The sequence below is a fragment of the Oncorhynchus mykiss genome, chromosome 2 (genome assembly GCF_057628025.1).
Source record: "Oncorhynchus mykiss isolate SJ-2025 chromosome 2, ASM5762802v1, whole genome shotgun sequence".
NCBI lineage: Eukaryota > Metazoa > Chordata > Actinopteri > Salmoniformes > Salmonidae > Oncorhynchus > Oncorhynchus mykiss.
In genome coordinates this window covers 13000309-13017975 of record NC_143023.1, presented here as the reverse complement: position 1 = coordinate 13017975, position 17667 = coordinate 13000309, and the positions used below count along the sequence as shown (strand labels likewise).

General features: G+C 47.5%; 1 protein-coding gene across 2 annotated transcripts in view; it reads right to left on the bottom strand.

Moving 5' to 3' along the window:
- The window catches only part of LOC149984848 (collagen alpha-1(VI) chain-like), a 45702-nt gene that overhangs the window by 5079 nt on the left and 22956 nt on the right, over positions 1-17667 (bottom strand). Inside the window, exons 25-28 of one of the 2 annotated variants that reach the window (XM_090189098.1) lie at positions 7360-7422; positions 7159-7224; positions 6942-6977; positions 6226-6262 (exon numbers count right to left, since the gene is read on the bottom strand). In XM_090189098.1, coding sequence (XP_090045224.1) covers positions 6226-6262; positions 6942-6977; positions 7159-7224; positions 7360-7422 — 202 coding nt within the window. Of the gene's footprint in view, positions 1-4610; positions 6263-6941; positions 6978-7158; positions 7225-7359; positions 7423-17667 lie in introns of those variants that run through there. The other variant, XM_090189095.1, reaches the window with a different exon arrangement.

Below are 17667 nucleotides of genomic sequence, written 5' to 3'. Positions count from 1 at the left end.
GGGACGGCCAGGTCTTGGTAGATTTGCAGTGGTCTGATACTCCTTCCATTTCAATATTATCGCTTGCACAGTGCTCATTGGGATGTTTAAAGCTTGGGAAATCTTTTTGTATCCAAATCCGGCTTTAAACTTCTTCACAACAGTATCTCGGACCTGCCTGGTGTGTTCCTTGTTCTTCATGATGCTCTCTGCGCTTTTAACGGACCTCTGAGAGTATCACAGTGCAGGTGCATTTATACGGAGACTTGATTACACACAGGTGGATTGTATTTATCATCATTAGTCATTTAGGTCAACATTGGATCATTCAGAGATCCCCACTGAACTTCTGGAGAGAGTTTGCTGCACTGAAAGTAAAGGGGCTGAATAATTTTGCACGCCCAATTTTTCAGTTTTCGATTTGTTAAAAAAGTTTGAAATATCCAATAAATGCTGTTCCACTTCATGATTGTGTCCCACTTGTTGTTGATTCTTCACAAAAAAATACAGTTTTATATCTTTATGTTTGAAGCCTGAAATGTGGCAAAAGGTCGCAAAGTTCAAGGGGGCCGAATACTTTCGCAAGGCACTGTAGGTCAGATGGTTTAGACCCTTTCTTATTTAAGGTTGCTACCCCTATCATCGCCAAGCCTATCTCCAACCTTTTTAACCTTTCTGGGGAGGATCCCCTTGCTTGGAAGGCAGCCATGGTTTGTTCTTTATTTAAAGGGGGAGATCAAGCTGATCCTAACTGTTATAGGCATATTTCTATATTGCCCTGTTTATCAAAAGTGTTGGAAAAACTTGTCAATAATCAACTGACTGACTTTCTTGATGTCTATATTATTCTCTATGGTATGCAATCTGGTTTCTGCTCAGGTTATGGATGTATCACTGTAACATTAAAGGTCCTCAATGATGCCACCATTGCCCTTGATTCTAAGCAATGTTGTAATGCTATTTTTATTGACTTGGCCAAAGCTTTGATATGGTAGACCATTCCATTCTTGGGAGTATTGGTGTCTCTGAGGGGTCTTTGGCCTGGTTTACTAACTATCTCTCTCAAAGAGTGCAGTGTATAAAGTCAGAAAATCTGCTGTCTCAGCCACTGTGTCACCAAGGAAGTACCCCAAGGCTCAATCCTAGGCCCCACGCTCTTCTCAATTTACATCAACAACATAGCTCAGGCAGTAGGAAGCTCTCTCATCCATTTATATGCAGATTATACAGTCTTATACTCAGCTGGCCCCTCCCCAGATTTGGTGTTAAATGATCTACAACAAAGCTTTCTTAGTGTCCAACAAGATTTCTCCAACATTAACCTGGTTCTGAACACCTCCAAACAAAGATAATGTGGTTTGGTAAGAAGAATGCCCGTCTCCCCACAGGTGTGATTACTACCTCTGAGGGTTTAGAGCTTGAGGTAGTTACCTCATACAAGTACTTGGGAGTATGGCTAGACGGTACATTGTCCTTCTCTCAGCACATATCAAAGCTGCAGACTAAAGTTCAATCTAGACTTGGTTTCCTCTATCGTAATCACTCATCTTTCACCCAAACTAACCCTGACTCAGATGACCATCCTACCCATGCTAGATTACGGAGACATCATTTATAGATCGGCAGGTAAGGGTGCTCTCGAGTGGCTAGATGTGCTTTACCATTCGGCCATCAGATTTGCCACCAATGCTCCTTATAGGACACATCACTGCACTCTATATTCCTCTGTAAACTGGTCATCTCTGTATACACGTCGCAAGACCCACTGGTTGATGCTTGTTCATAAAACCCTCTTGGGCCTCACTCCCCCCTATCTGAGATATATACTGCAGCCCTCATCCTCCACATACAACCCCCGTTCTGACAGTCACATTATGTTAAAGGTCCCCAAAGCACACACATCCCTGGGTCCCTCGTCTTTTCAGTTCGCTGCAACTAGCGACTGGAACGAGCTGCAACAAACACTCAAACGGGACAGTATCTTCATTCAAAGACTCAATCATGAACAATCTTACTGACAGTTTGTGGCTGCTTTGCGTGATGTATTGTTGTCTCTACCTCCTTGCCCTTTGTGCTGTTGTCTGTGCCCAATAACATTTTTGTTGCTGCCTTGCTATGTTGTGTTCTTAGGGCACTCTTTATGTAGTGTTGTCTCGTCGTGATGTGTTTTTTAATCCCAGCCCCCGTCCCCGCAGGAGGCCTTTTGCCTTTTGGTTGGCCGTCATTGTAAATAATAATTTGTTCTTAACTGACTTGCCTAGTTAAATAAAGGTTAAATAAAAATATTACAAATTGAAGTGACCAAATGTCCCTCCTGGATGCAATGGATGCTGGCTGCAGAGACTTCTCAGCTGAAGACTGCCAGGGGTGGATGAAGCATGACAAGCGTTTCTATCCAAGGTACAGAGACTTCTCAGCTGAAGACTGCCAGGGGTGGATAAGGCAGGCCAAGCGTTACTATCCAAGGTACAGAGACTTCTCAGCTGAAGACTGCCAGGGGTGGATAAGGCAGGCCAAGCGTTTCTATCCAAGGTACAGAGACTTCTCAGCTGAAGACTGCCAGGGGTGGATAAGGCAGGCCAAGCGTTACTATCCAAGGTGCATAGCGAGAGATGACATAAGATGTGATGTGGACGAGAACATGTGTCTAAATGCTGAAGATGGTATAGATTAGAACAGGACGGGGCATTTTACTGGTTTTACCTTCTGTGTCTTTTTTACTGTAATTGTGTTTTATTTGAACACATTTGGAACCAAAGGCCATGTATGTTGGAGGTGTTGTTGAACCAAAGGCCATGTATGTTGGATGTGTTGTTGAACCAAAGGCCATGTATGTTGGATGTGTTGTTGAACCAAAGGTCATGTATGTTGGAGGTGTTGTTGAACCAAAGGCCATGTATGTTGGAGGTGCTGTTGAACCAAAGGCCATGTATGTTGGAGGTGTTGTTGAACCAAAGGCCATGCATGTTGGAGGTGTTGTTGAACCAAAGGCCATGTATGTTGGATGTGTTGTTGAACCAAAGGTCATGTATGTTGGAGGTGTTGTTGAACCAAAGGCCATGTATGTTGGAGGTGTTGTTGAACCAAAGGCCATGTATGTTGGATGTGTTGTTGAACCAAAGGTCATGCATGTTGGAGGTGTTGTTGAACCAAAGGCCATGTATGTTGGAGGTGTTGTTGAACCAAAGGCCATGTATGTTGGATGTGTTGTTGAACCAAAGGCCATGTATGTTGGATGTGTTGTTGAACCAAAGGCCATGTATGTTGGATGTGTTGTTGAACCAAAGGCCATGTATGTTGGAGGTGTTGTTGAACCAAAGGCCATGTATGTTGGATGTGTTGTTGAACCAAAGGCCATGTATGTTGGATGTGTTGTTGAACCAAAGGCCATGTATGTTGGAGGTGTTGTTGAACCAAAGGCCATGTATGTTGGAGGTGTTGTTGAACCAAAGGCCATGTATGTTGGATGTGTTGTTGAACCAAAGGCCATGTATGTTGGATATGTTGTTGAACCAAAGGCCATGTATGTTGGATGTGTTGTTGAACCAAAGGCCATGTATGTTGGATGTGTTGTTGAACCAAAGGCCATGTATGTTGGAGGTGTTGTTGAACCAAAGGCCATGTATGTTGGATGTGTTATTGAACCAAAGGTCATGTATGTTGGAGGTGTTGTTGAACCAAAGGTCATGTATGTTGGAGGTGTTGTTGAACCAAAGGCCATGTATGTTGGATGTGTTGTTGAACCAAAGGCCATGTATGTTGGATGTGTTGTTGAACCAAAGGCCATGTATGTTGGAGGTGTTGTTGAACCAAAGGCCATGTATGTTGGATGTGTTGTTGAACCAAAGGTCATGTATGTTGGAGGTGTTGTTGAACCAAAGGTAATGTATGTTGGAGGTGTTGTTGAACCAAAGGCCATGTATGTTGGATGTGTTGTTGAACCAAAGGCCATGTATGTTGGATGTGTTGTTGAACCAAAGGCCATGTATGTTGGATGTGTTGTTGAACCAAAGGCCATGTATGTTGGAGGTGTTGTTGAACCAAAGGCCATGTATGTTGGATGTGTTGTTGAACCAAAGGTCATGTATGTTGGAGGTGTTGTTGAACCAAAGGCCATGCATGTTGGATGTGTTGTTGAACCAAAGGCCATGTATGTTGGATGTGTTGTTGAACCAAAGGTCATGTATGTTGGATGTGTTGTTGATCACTGGTAGTAATTTCATGTTGCTAATAAAGCTTTTACTGCAGCAATTCTGTCACTTACTATTTTTTTCTACTTTACATTCTATGAAGTAAAGATAACTCATTCACTTTTAGATAGTATGTTGCCAAAAATGCACACAATCGACACTCAACCAAAAAATGTAGAGTGGTTTACAATAAGAGGAAACTGAATGATAAAAACAATGGATTTCATATTGTCTAATGTCTGCAGGTAGAACTGAAACATGAAAAGTAATACAGTTTTTGTAATGCCATTAACTGTTAGTATTTTGAAAGTCATTGTGTTCTGATTGACTATACGTTCCTCTTGGATAGAAAACATGTGTTTTGACAGAATGATTAGATACTGTATTGAGTCGGGTATGCCGTGCTTTGATAGAGTTAGTGTATGTACAGTAGAGAAAGGGTTTTTTGCATTTTGAAATGTAGAGTTGGTATTTAATGTTTGTATTTGTATTTTGGTTTGAGCAGAAAATGTACTATTTGGCTAATTGTGTGATGTAGGGGTGTTGCTGTCTTAAGAGTTAATCATCTTAAGTATAAGTAAATGCTTTTTAGCAATTGTCTTTTTTTTTTAAACACACATTCCAAACATACACAACAAGCACTGAACTACAGAGTTCTTATAGCTACATTACATCCACAGCTGCCGCCACAATTCGTGTGTCCCTGAGTCTGTGTGTGTGCCTGCATATGTGTGTGTAAGTGAGTGTGTTCGAGTGTGCGTGCCTGCCTGCCTGCGCGTGTGTGTTTAAGTGATTGCATATGTATGTGTAAGTGAGTGTGTTCGAGTGTGTGTGCGTGCCTGCGTGTGTGTGTTTAAGTGATTGCGTGTGTGTGTGTAAGTGAGTGTGTTCGAGTGTGTGTGCATGCCTGCGTGTGTGTGTTTAAGTGATTGCGTGTGTTTGTGTAAGTGAGTGTGTTCGAGTGTGTATGCGTGCCTGCCTGCCTGCGTGTGTGTGTTTAAGTGATTGCATATGAGTGTGTAAGTGAGTGTGTTAGAGTGTGTGTGCGTGCCTGCGTGTGTGTGTTTAAGTGATTGCGTGTGTGTGTGTAAGTGAGTGTGTTCGAGTGTGTGTGCGCTCCTGCCTGCCTTCGTGTGTGTGTTTAAGTGATTGCGTGTGTGTGTTTAAGTGATTGCATTTGTGTGAGTAAGTGAGTGTGTTCGTGTGTGTGTGTGTGCGTGCCTTCCTGCCTGCATGTGTGTGTTTAAGTGATTGCGTGTGTGTGTTTAAGTGATTGCATATGTGTATGTAGGTGAGTGTGTTCGAGTGTGTGTGTGTGCCTTCCTGCCTGCGTGTGTGTGTTTAAGTGATTGCCTGTGTGTGTGTAGGTGAGTGTGTTCGAGAGTGTGTGTGTGCCTTCCTGCCTGCGTGTGTGTGTTTAAGTGATTGCCTGTGTGTGTGTAGGTGAGTGTGTTCGAGTGTGTGTGCGTGCCTGCGTGTGTGTGTTTAAGTGTTTGCGTGTGTTTGTGTAAGTGAGTGTGTTCGAGTGTGTGTGCGTGCCTGCCTGCGTGTGTGTGTTTAAGTGATTGCGTGTGTGTGTTTAAGTGATTGCATTTGTGTGAGTAAGTGAGTGTGTTTGAGTGTGTGTGTGTGCCTTCCTGCCTGCGTGTGTGTGTTTAAGTGATTGCCTGTGTGTATGTAGGTGAGTGTGTTCGAGAGTGTGTGTGTGCCTTCCTGCCTGCGTGTGTGTGTTTAAGTGATTGCGTGTGTGTTCGTTTGCATCTCTTTCACAAAGTTTGTCCCAAACTCAACCCAGGATAAATTATGCTTCAAATGAACTGTTTAGCTAGGAAGATAAACTGTGTATTAGTCATCTTTAAAGGAGACATGTTTAGATGACTAGTGCAGGGTACATTTCTAACAGTAGAGGTTGGGACTGTGTTCAGGCTCACTGATACATCTTCTAAATCTATGTTGAGTAAACTTATGTTTCACTAAAGGAACATGTTCGGCACAGCACAATGTTCATCTGGAAAATAACCAGTATGACTGAATTTTGAGCACTCGATATACTTACAGCAGAGTTTCTGAATGACCTCCAGGATCTCACATTCCTGAGACAGGAAGATAAATGCATTACAGGGAGATTTAGGAGAATCTTGTGACTGTCCATTTCCATATATATATATATATGTGTGTGCGTGCGTACGTGTGTACATGTGTGTGTGTGCGTGCGTGCGTACGTACATGCGTGTGCGTGTGTGCGTGCGTGCGTGCATGCGTGCATGTGTGTGTGTGTGTGCGTGCGTGCATACATGTGTGTGTGCGTGCATACGTATGTACGTGTGTGTGTGTGTGTGTGTGTGTGTGTGTGTGTGTGTGTTTGTGTGTGTGTGTGTGCATACGTACGTACGTACATGTGTGTGTGTGTGTGTGTGTGCGTGCATACATGTGTGTGTGTGTCTGTGACTGTTATGTACGGGAGTGAAATATACACAGTTGTCATTCAGTGTAACCAGTGTTGACTGCTGACCTGTTTGACACAAATCACGATGACAAAGTTTAATACACTGTGACTGAGGAACAGAGGTCACTTTTTTACCTCTAACCAACCTCCTCAAACCAGCCCACCCTACACTCGTCCATCCCTACGAGCTCCAAGTCCCAACCCAATCCAAGTCTCAACTCTTATCCCTGCACTCCCCCATTACACACACACAGTGATGAAAAGTGTGTTGGACTTTGGCTCCTTCCCATCACCCACAATTGCTCCATTATTTAAGAGTTACTCACGTCTGCCCCAGGATGGCCCACTGGGCCTGGTGATCCCTGTAGGGAAGGACACGAAGCCATGAGTCAGATAGCAGATTTTCGTTGGTACTTAGTAGGTACTACTTAACATATTCATACAGCATAGGTCATAATAAAAGTCGAAAAATATGTTAACTATGTATTCAGAGCTGTGGTTCTGTAATATTTACTGTGAACTCAATGTTGTTGTGGAACTTACATTCTCTCCTGTGAGACCAGGGTATCCTTTTGGCCCCTGGGGTCCTCCCCGACCTGGCTGGTCGTTCTGTGGAATCAATAAGGAAGGAGTATGAATGAGCAAACAGGTATTAGCTATGCTAGGCTAGGCAACTTATACCATACGGAGATGGCAGAGGTGGCAGTGGACAGTGCTGAACTCTTTAATCTAAGGTCAACTTACATCATCACCGCGATCACCTGGCAGGCCGACATCACCCTTCAGCCCTGTGAATCCCCTGATGCCCTATGAGAGAGAGAGAGAGAGAGAGAGAGAGAGAGAGACAGAGAGACAGAGAGACAGAGACGGTTAGTGGCTTGTGCTTCTAGTTCCGACCGTGCAGTAATATCTAACAAGTAATCCAACAATTTCACAATAACTACCTTATGCACACAAGTGTAAGGGAATGAATAAGAATATGTCATATAAATATATGGATGGGCGATGGCCAAACGGCATAGGCAAGATGCAGTAGATGGAATAGAGTACAGTATATACATTTGAGATGAGTAATGTAGGGTATGTAAACATTATATTAAGTGGCATTGTTTAAAGTGACTAGTGATACATTTATTACATCCAATTTTTAATTATTAAAGTGGCTATAGATTTGAGTCAGTATGTTGGCAGCAGCCATGCTGTTGCGCCTTCTTCACCACGCTGTCTGTGTGGGTGGACCAATTCAGTTTGTCTGTGATGTGTACGCCGAGGAACTTAAAACTCCACCTTCTCCACTACTGTCCCGTCGATGTGGATAGGGGGGTGCTCCCTCTGCTGTTTCCTAAAGTCCACAATCATCTCCTTTGTTTTGTGGACGTTGAGTGTGAGGTTATTTTCCTGACACCACAATCCGAGGGCCCTCACCTCCTCCCTGTAGGCCGTCTCATCTTGTTGGTAATCAAGCCTACCACTGTCGTCTGCAAACTTGATGATTGAGTCAGAGGTGTGTATGGCCACGCAGTCATGGGTGAACAGGGAGTACAGGAGAGGGCTGAGAACGCACCGTTGTGGTTACCAAGTGTTGAGGATCAGCGGGGTGGAGATGTTGTTTCCTACCCTAACCCCCTGGGGGAGGCCCGTCAGAAAGTCGGGCGGGGTCGAGACCCTGGGTGAACAGCATTCTTACATAGGTATTCCTCTTGTCCAGATGGGTTAGGGCAGTGTGCAGTGTGATTGCGTCGTCTGTGGATCTATTGGGGTGGTAAGCAAATTGAAGTAGGTCTAGGGTGTCAGGTAGGGTGGAGGTGATATGATTCTTGACTAGTCTCTCAAAGCACTTCATGATGACGGAAGTGAGTGCTACGGGGCGATAGTAATTTAGCTCAGTTACCTTCACTTTCTTGGGAACAGGAATAATGGTGGCCCTCTTGAAGCATGTGGGAACAGCAGACTGGGATAAGGATTGATTGAATATGTCCGTAAACACACCGGCCAGCTGGTCTGCGCATGCTCTGAGGACACGGCTAGGGATGCCATCTGGGCCAGCAGCCTTGCAGGGGTTAACACGTTTAAATGCTTTACTCACATTGGCTGCGGTGAAGAAAAGCATGCAGGTTTTGGTAGTGGGCCTTGTCAGTGGCACTGTATTTTCCTCAAAGCGAGCAAAGAAGTTGTTTAGTTTGTCTGGGAGCAAGACGTCGGTGTCCGGGGCTGGTTTTCTTTTTGTCATCCATGATTGACTGTAGACCCTGCCACATATGTCTCATGTCTAAGCCATTGCATTGCGACTCCACTTTGTCTCTATACTGGCGCTTAGCTTGTTTGATTGCCTTGCGGAGGGAATAGCTACACTGTTTGTATTTGGTCATGTTTCCGGTCGCCTTGCCATGATTAAAAGCAGTGGTTTGCGCTTTCAGTTTTGCGTGAATGCTGCCATCAATCCACGGTTTCTGGTTGGGGAAGGTTTTAATAGTCACCGTGGGTACATCATCACCGATGCACTTGCTAATAAACTCGCTCACCGAATCAGCATATACATCAATGTTGTTGTCTGAGGCTATCCGGAACATATCCCAGTCCACATAATAAAAGCAATCTTGAAGCGTGGAATCAGATTTCGTCGGACCAGCGTTGAACAGACCTGAGCATGGGCATTTCCTTTTTTAGTTTATAGGCTGGGAGCAACAAAATTGAGTCGTGGTCAGATTTGCCGAAAGGTCCTCTCAGACCAGGGTATCCAGACAGACAGACAGACCATTAAACCTGCAGGTCCTCTCAGACCAGGGTATCCAGACAGACAGACAGACAGACAGACAGACAGACAGACAGACCTTTAAACCTGCATGTCACACCCTGACCATAGTTTGCTTTGTATGTTTCTATGTTTTGGTTGGTCAGGGTGTGATCTGAGTGGGCATTGTATGTTACATGTCTAGTTTGTCTATTTGTATGTTTGGCTTGATATGGTTCTCAATCAGAGGCAGGTGTTAGTCATTGTCTCTGATTGGGAACCATATTTAGGTAGCCTGTTTGGTGTTGGGTTTTTGTGGGTGATTGTTCCTGTCTCTGTGTTTGCACCAGATAGGGCTGTTTTAGGTTTTTTCACATTTCTTGTTTTGTTAGTTTATTCATGTATAGTGTCTATATTAAAGAACCATGAATAACCACCACACTGCGTTTTGGTCCGCCTCTCCTTCACCTCAAGAAAACCGTTACAGAATCACCCACCACAACAGGACCAAGCGGCGTGGTGACAGGCAGCGGCAGCAGGAGCTACGAAGTCTGGAGTATACAACTTGGGAGGAAATAGACAGGTGGGCGGTCGACCCAGGGAGAGTGCCGGAGCCCGCCTGGGATTCGCTGGAGCAGTGCGAAGAGGGGTATAGGAGAATGGAGTTGGAGAGACAAGCACGGCGGCGCGGATGGAAGCCCGAGAGTCAGCCCCAAAAATGTCTTGGGGGGGGGCAAAGGGAGAGTGTGGCAGAGTCAGGAGTCAGACCTGAGCCAACTCCCCCTGTTTATCCTGAGGAGCCAAGGAGGAGCTCAGAACCAGAGCTGGTGTTGGAGGTGAGCGAAGCAGAGACTGTGAAGGAGTTAATGGGGAAATTGGAGGAGAGAGATATGAGGGAGTTGCTGGTTTGGTGCATGAGGCACGACATTCGCCCGACGGCGCGTGTCAGGGATTTAATGGCACCTGGGTCAGCTCTCCATACTCATCCTGAGGTGCGTGCTAGTTGTCTGGTGAAGACTGTGCCAGCCTCACGCACCAGGCCTCCTGTGCATCTCCCTAGCCTTGCACGTCCTGTGCCATCTCAGCACTACAGTGCTCCTAGCAGTGCTAACCGTGGCGGTGCCTGACCAGCAACACGCCCGTGTTATGCGGTGGTTCGCACGGTGTCCCCAGTACGCGTGCTTAGCCCGGTGCGCTACATCCCAGCTTCCCACATCTGCCGGGCTAGGGTGAAGATCCAGCCAGGGCGGTTGGTGCCAGCCCTGCTCTCAAGATCTCCAGTACGCCTTCACGGTCCGGTCCATCCAGTGCCACCTCCACACACCAGCTCTCTGGTGGCAGCTCCCCGCACCAGGCTTCCTGTGCGTGTCCTCGGCCCTGTACCACCAGTGCCAGCACCACGTATCAGGCCTACAGTGCGCCTCGCCTCTCCAGCGCTGCCGAAGTCTCCCGCCTCTCCGGCGCTGCCGGAGCCTTCCTCCTCTCCAGCGCTGCCGGAGACTTCCTCCTCTCCAGCGCAGCCGGAGTCTCCCGCCTGTTCGGCGCTGCCAGAGCTCCCGCCCCTCATTCCAGAGGCGCTAGAGCCCCTCATTCCAGAGGCGCCAGAGCTCCTCAGTCCAGCGCTGCAAGAGCCTTCCTCTCCAGCGTTACCGGAGCTTCCCGTCTGCCCAGCGCCATCTGAGCCACCCGTCTGCCCAGCGCCGCCAGTGCCGCCAGTCTGCAAGCAGCCGCCAGTGCCGCCAGTCTGCAAGCAGCCGCCAGTGCCGCCAGTCTGCAAGGAGCCGCCAGTGCCGCCAGTCTGCAAGGAGCCGCCAGTGCCGCCAGTCTGCAAGGAGCCGCCAGTGCCGTCAGTCAGCCCAGAGGTGCCAGAGCCCCTCAGCCCAGAGGTGCCAGAGCCCCTCAGCCCAGAGGCGCCAGAGCCCCTCAGCCCAGAGGCGCCAGAGCCCCTCTGTCCCGAGCAGCTGCCCCTCTGTCCCGAGCAGCTGCCCCTCTGTCCCGAGCTGCCCCTCAGTCCAGTGGGGTCATTTAATAGGGTCACCGTGGTTAGGAGGCCACGGAAGCAGACAAGGTGGTGGACTAAGACTATGGTGAAGTGGGGGCCACGTCCAGCACCAGAGCCGCCACCGCGGACAGATGCCCACCCAGACCCTCCCCAATAGGTTCAGGTTTGGGGGGGGGGGGGGGGAGTACTGTCACACCCTGACCATAGTTTGCTTTGTATGTTTCTATGTTTTGGTTGGTCAGGGTGTGATCTGAGTGGGCATTGTATGTTACATGTCTAGTTTGTCTATTTCTATGTTTGGCCTGATATGGTTCTCAATCAGAGGCAGGTGTTAGTCATTGTCTCTGATTGGGAACCATATTTAGGTAGCCTGTTTGGTGTTGGGTTTTTGTGGGTGATTGTTCCTGTCTCTGTGTTTGCACCAGATAGGGCTGTTTTAGGTTTTTTCACATTTCTTGTTTTGTTAGTTTATTCATGTATAGTGTCTATATTAAAGAACCATGAATAACCACCATGCTGCGTTTTGGTCCGCCTCTCCTTCACCTCAAGAAAATCGTTACACTGCAGGTCCTCTCAGACCAGGGTTTCCAGACAGACATTTAAACCTGCAGGTCCTCTCAGACCTGGGTAGATAGACAGACAGACAGACCTTTAAACCTGCAGGTCCTCTCACACCAGGGTATCCAGAGAGACAGACAGGCAGACCTTTAGACCTGCAGGTCCTCTCAGACCAGGGTATCCAGACAGACAGACAGACCTTTAAACCTGCAGGTCCTCTCAGACCAGGGTATCCAGACAGACAGACAGACCTTTAAACCTGCAGATCCTCTCAGATCAGGGTATCCAGACACACAGACAGAAAGACAGACCATTAAACATGCAGGTCCTCTCAGACCAGGGTATATAGATAGAGACAGACACACAGACCTTTAAACCTGCAGGTCCTCTCAGACCAGGGTATCCAGGCAGACAGACAGACAGACCTTTAAACCTGCAGGTCGTCTCAGACCAGGGTATATAGATAGAGAGAGATATAGAGACAGACAGACAGACACAGACCTTTAAACCTGCAGGTCCTCTCAGACCAGGGTATCCAGAGAGACAGACAGACAGACAGACCTTTAAACCTGCAGGTCCTCTCAGACCAGGGTATCCAGACAGACAGACAGACAGACCTTTAAACCTGCAGGTCCTCTCAGTTACTTCGAAATTACTTCCGGCGCCGACAGAGATGGCTGCCACGCTTCGCGTTCCTAGGAAACTATGCAGTTTTTTGTTTTTTTACGTGTTATTTCTTACATTAGTACCCCAGGTCATCTTAGGTTTCATTACATACAGTCGAGAAGAACTACTGAATATAAGATCAGCGTCAACTCACCATCAGTACGACCAAGAATATGTTTTTCGCGACGCGGACCCTGTGTTCTGCCTTACAAACAGGACAACGGAGTGGATCCTATGCAGCGACCCAAAAAAACGACTCCGAAAGAGAGGGAAATGAGGCGGTCTTCTGGTCAGACTCCGGAGACGGGCACACCGTGCACCACTCCCTAGCATTCTTCTTGCCAATGTCCAGTCTCTTGACAACAAGGTTGATGAAATCCGAGCAAGGGTAGCATTCCAGAGGGACATCAGAGACTGTAACGTCCTTTGCTTCACTGAAACATGGCTCACTGGAGAGACTCTATCCGAAGCGGTGCAGCCAACGGGTTTCTCCACGCATCGCGCTGACAGAAACAAACATCTTTCTGGTAAGAAGAGGGGCGGAGGCGTATGCCTCATGGCCAACGTGACATGGTGTGATGAAAGAAACATACAGGAACTCAAATCCTTCTGTTCACCTGATTTAGAATTCCTCACAATCAAATGTAGACCGCATTATCTACCAAGAGAATTCTCTTCGATTATAATCACAGCCGTATATATCCCCCCCCAAGCAGACACATCGATGGCTCTGAACGAACTTTATTTAACTCTCTGCAAACTGGAAACGATTTATCCGGAGGCTGCATTCATTGTAGCTGGGGATTTTAACAAGGCTAATCTGAAAACAAGACTCCCTAAATTTTATCAGCATATCGATTGCGCAACCAGGGGTGGAAAGACCTTGGATCATTGTTACTCTAACTTCCGCGACCCATATAAGGCCCTGCCCCGCCCCCCTTTCGGAAAAGCTGACCACGACTCCATTTTGTTGATCCCTGCCTACAGACAGAAACTAAAACAAGAGGCTCCCACGCTGAGGTCTGTCCAACGCTGGTCCGACCAAGCTGACTCCACACTCCAAGACTGCTTCCATCACGTGGACTGGGAGATGTTTCGTATTGCGTCAGATAACAACATTGACGAATACGCTGATTCGGTGTGCGAGTTCATTAGAACGTGCGTTGAAGATGTCGTTCCCATAGCAACGATTAAAACATTCCCTAACCAGAAACCGTGGATTGATGGCAGCATTCGCGTGAAACTGAAAGCGCGAACCACTGCTTTTAATCAGGGCAAGGTGTCTGGTAACATGACCGAATACAAACAGTGCAGCTATTCCCTCCGCAAGGCTATCAAACAAGCTAAGCGCCAGTACAGAGACAAAGTAGAATCTCAATTCAACGGCTCAGACACAAGAGGCATGTGGCAGGGTCTACAGTCAATCACGGACTACAGGAAGAAATCCAGCCCAGTCACGGACCAGGATGTCTTGCTCCCAGGCAGACTAAATAACTTTTTTGCCCGCTTTGAGGACAATACAGTGCCACTGACACGGCCTGCAACGAAAACATGCGGTCTCTCCTTCACTGCAGCCGAGGTGAGTAAGACATTTAAACGTGTTAACCCTCGCAAGGCTGCAGGCCCAGACGGCATCCCCAGCCGCGCCCTCAGAGCATGCGCAGACCAACTGGCCGGTGTGTTTACGGACATATTCAATCAATCCCTATACCAGTCTGCTGTTCCCACATGCTTCAAGAGGGCCACCATTGTTCCTGTTCCCAAGAAAGCTAAGGTAACTGAGCTAAACGACTACCGCCCCGTAGCACTCACATCCGTCATCATGAAGTGCTTTGAGAGACTAGTCAAGGACCATATCACCTCCACCCTACCTGACACCCTAGACCCACTCCAATTTGCTTACCGCCCAAATAGGTCCACAGACGATGCAATCTCAACCACACTGCACACTGCCCTAACCCATCTGGACAAGAGGGATACCTATGTGAGAATGCTGTTCATTGACTACAGCTCGGCATTCAACACCATAGTACCCTCCAAGCTCGTCATCAAGCTCGAGACCCTGGGTCTCGACCCCGCCCTGTGCAACTGGGTACTGGACTTCCTGACGGGCCGCCCCCAGGTGGTGAGGGTAGGCAACAACATCTCCTCCCCGCTGATCCTCAACACTGGGGCCCCACAAGGGTGCGTTCTGAGCCCTCTCCTGTACTCCCTGTTCACCCACGACTGCGTGGCCACGCACGCCTCCAACTCAATCATCAAGTTTGCGGACGACACAACAGTGGTAGGCTTGATTACCAACAACGACGAGACGGCCTACAGGGAGGAGGTGAGGGCCCTCGGAGTGTGGTGTCAGGAAAATAACCTCACACTCAACGTCAACAAAACTAAGGAGATGATTGTGGACTTCAGGAAACAGCAGAGGGAACACCCCCCTATCCACATCGATGGAACAGTAATGGAGGGGGTAGCAAGTTTTAAGTTCCTCGGCATACACATCACAGACAAACTGAATTGGTCCACTCACACAGACAGCATCGTGAAGAAGGCGCAGCAGCGCCTCTTCAACCTCAGGAGGCTGAAGAAATTCGGCTTGTCACCAAAAGCACTCACAAACTTCTACAGATGCACAATCGAGAGCATCCTGGCGGGCTGTATCACCGCCTGGTATGGCAACTGCACCGCCCTCAACCGTAAGGCTCTCCAGAGGGTAGTGAGGTCTGCACAACGCATCACCGGGGGCAAACTACCTGCCCTCCAGGACACCTACACCACCCGATGTCACAGGAAGGCCATAAAGATCATCAAGGACATCAACCACCCGAGCCACTGCCTGTTCACCCCGCTATCATCCAGAAGGCGAGGTCAGTACAGGTGCATCAAAGCTGGGACCGAGAGACTGAAAAACAGCTTCTATCTCAAGGCCATCAGACTGTTAAACAGCCACCACTAACACTGAGTGGCTGCTGCCAACACACTGACACTGACTCAACTCCAGCCACTTTAATAATGGGAATTGATGGGAAATTATGTAAATATATCACTAGCCACTTTAAACAATGCTACCTTATATAATGTTACTTACCCTACATTATTCATCTCATATGCATACGTATATACTGTACTCTATATCATCGACTGTATCCTTATGTAATACATGTATCACTAGCCACTTTAAACTATGCCACTTTGTTTACATACTCATCTCATTTGTACATACTGTACTCGATACCATCTACTGTATCTTGCCTATGCTGCTCTGTACCATCACTCATTCATATATCCTTATGTACATATTCTTTATCCCCTTACACTGTGTACAAGACAGTAGTTTTGGAATTGTTAGTTAGATTACTTGTTATTACTGCATTGTCGGAACTAGAAGCACAAGCATTTCGCTACACTCGCATTAACATCTGCTAACCATGTGTATGTGACAAATAAAATTTGATTTTATTTGATTTGAGACCTAGGTATATAGATAGAGAGAGATATAGAGACAGACAGACAGACCTTTAAACCTGCAGGTCCTCTCAGACCAGGGTATCCAGGCAGACAGACAGACAGACCTTTAAACCTGCAGGTCGTCTCAGACCAGGGTATATAGATAGAGATATAGAGACAGACAGACAGACACAGACCTTTAAACCTGCAGGTCCTCTCAGACCAGGGTATCCAGAGAGACAGACAGACAGACCTTTAAACCTGCAGGTCCTCTCAGACCAGGGTATCCAGACAGACAGAATGACAGACAGAAAGACCTTTAAACCTGCAGGTCCTCTCAGACCTGGGTATATAGATAGATAGACAGACAGACAGACAGACAGACAGACCTTTAAACCTGCAGGTCCTCTCAGACCAGGGTATCCAGGCAGACAGACAGACAGACAGACAGACAGACAGACAGACAGACAGACAGACCTTTAAACCTGCAGGTCCTCTCAGACCATTATATCCAGACAGACCTTTAAAACTGCAGGTCCTCTCAGACCAGGGTATCCAGACAGACAGACAGACCTTTAAACCTGCAGGTCCTCTCAGACCAGGGTATCCAGACAGACAGACAGACAGACAGACAGACAGACAGACAGACCTTTAAACCTGCAGGTCCTCTCAGACCAGGGTATCCAGACAGACAGACAGACAGACAGACAGACCTTTAAACCTGCAGGTCCTCTCAGACCAGGGTATCCAGACAGACAGACAGACAGACAGATAGACAGACAGAACTTTAAACCTGCAGGTCCTCTCAGACCAGGGTATACAGACAGACAGAAAGACAGACAGACAGACAGACAGACAGACCTTTAAACCTGCAGGTCCTCTCAGACCTGGGTACATAGATAGAGAGAGACAGACAGACAGACAGACGTTTAAACCTGCAGGTCCTCTCAGACCAGGGTATCCAGACAGACAGACAGACAGACAGACCTTTAAACCTGCAGGTCCTCTCAGACCAGGGTATCCAGACAGACAGACAGACAGACAGACAGACCTTTAAACCTGCAGGTCCTCTCAGACCAGGGTATCCAGACAGACAGACAGACAGACAGACAGACCTTTAAACCTGCAGGTCCTCTCAGACCAGGGTATCCAGACAGACAGACAGACAGACAGACCTTTAAACCTGCAGGTCCTCTCAGACCAGGGTATCCAGACAGACAGACAGACAGACAGACAGACAGACAGACCTTTAAACCTGCAGGTCCTCTCAGACCAGGGTATCCAGACAGACAGACAGACAGACAGACAGACAGACAGACAGACCTTTAAACCTGCAGGTCCTCTCAGACCAGGGTATCCAGACAGACAGACCGACAGACAGACAGACCGACAGACAGACCTCTAAACCTGCAGGTCCTCTCAGACCAGGGTATCCAGGCAGACAGACAGACAGACAGACAGACAGACAGACAGACAGACAGACAGACAGACAGACCTTTAAACCTGCAGGTCCTCTCAGACCAGGTTATCCAGACAGACAGACAGACAGACAGACAGACAGACAGACCTTTAAACCTGCAGGTCCTCTCAGACCAGGTTATCCAGACAGACAGACAGACAGACAGACAGACAGACAGACAGACAGACCTTT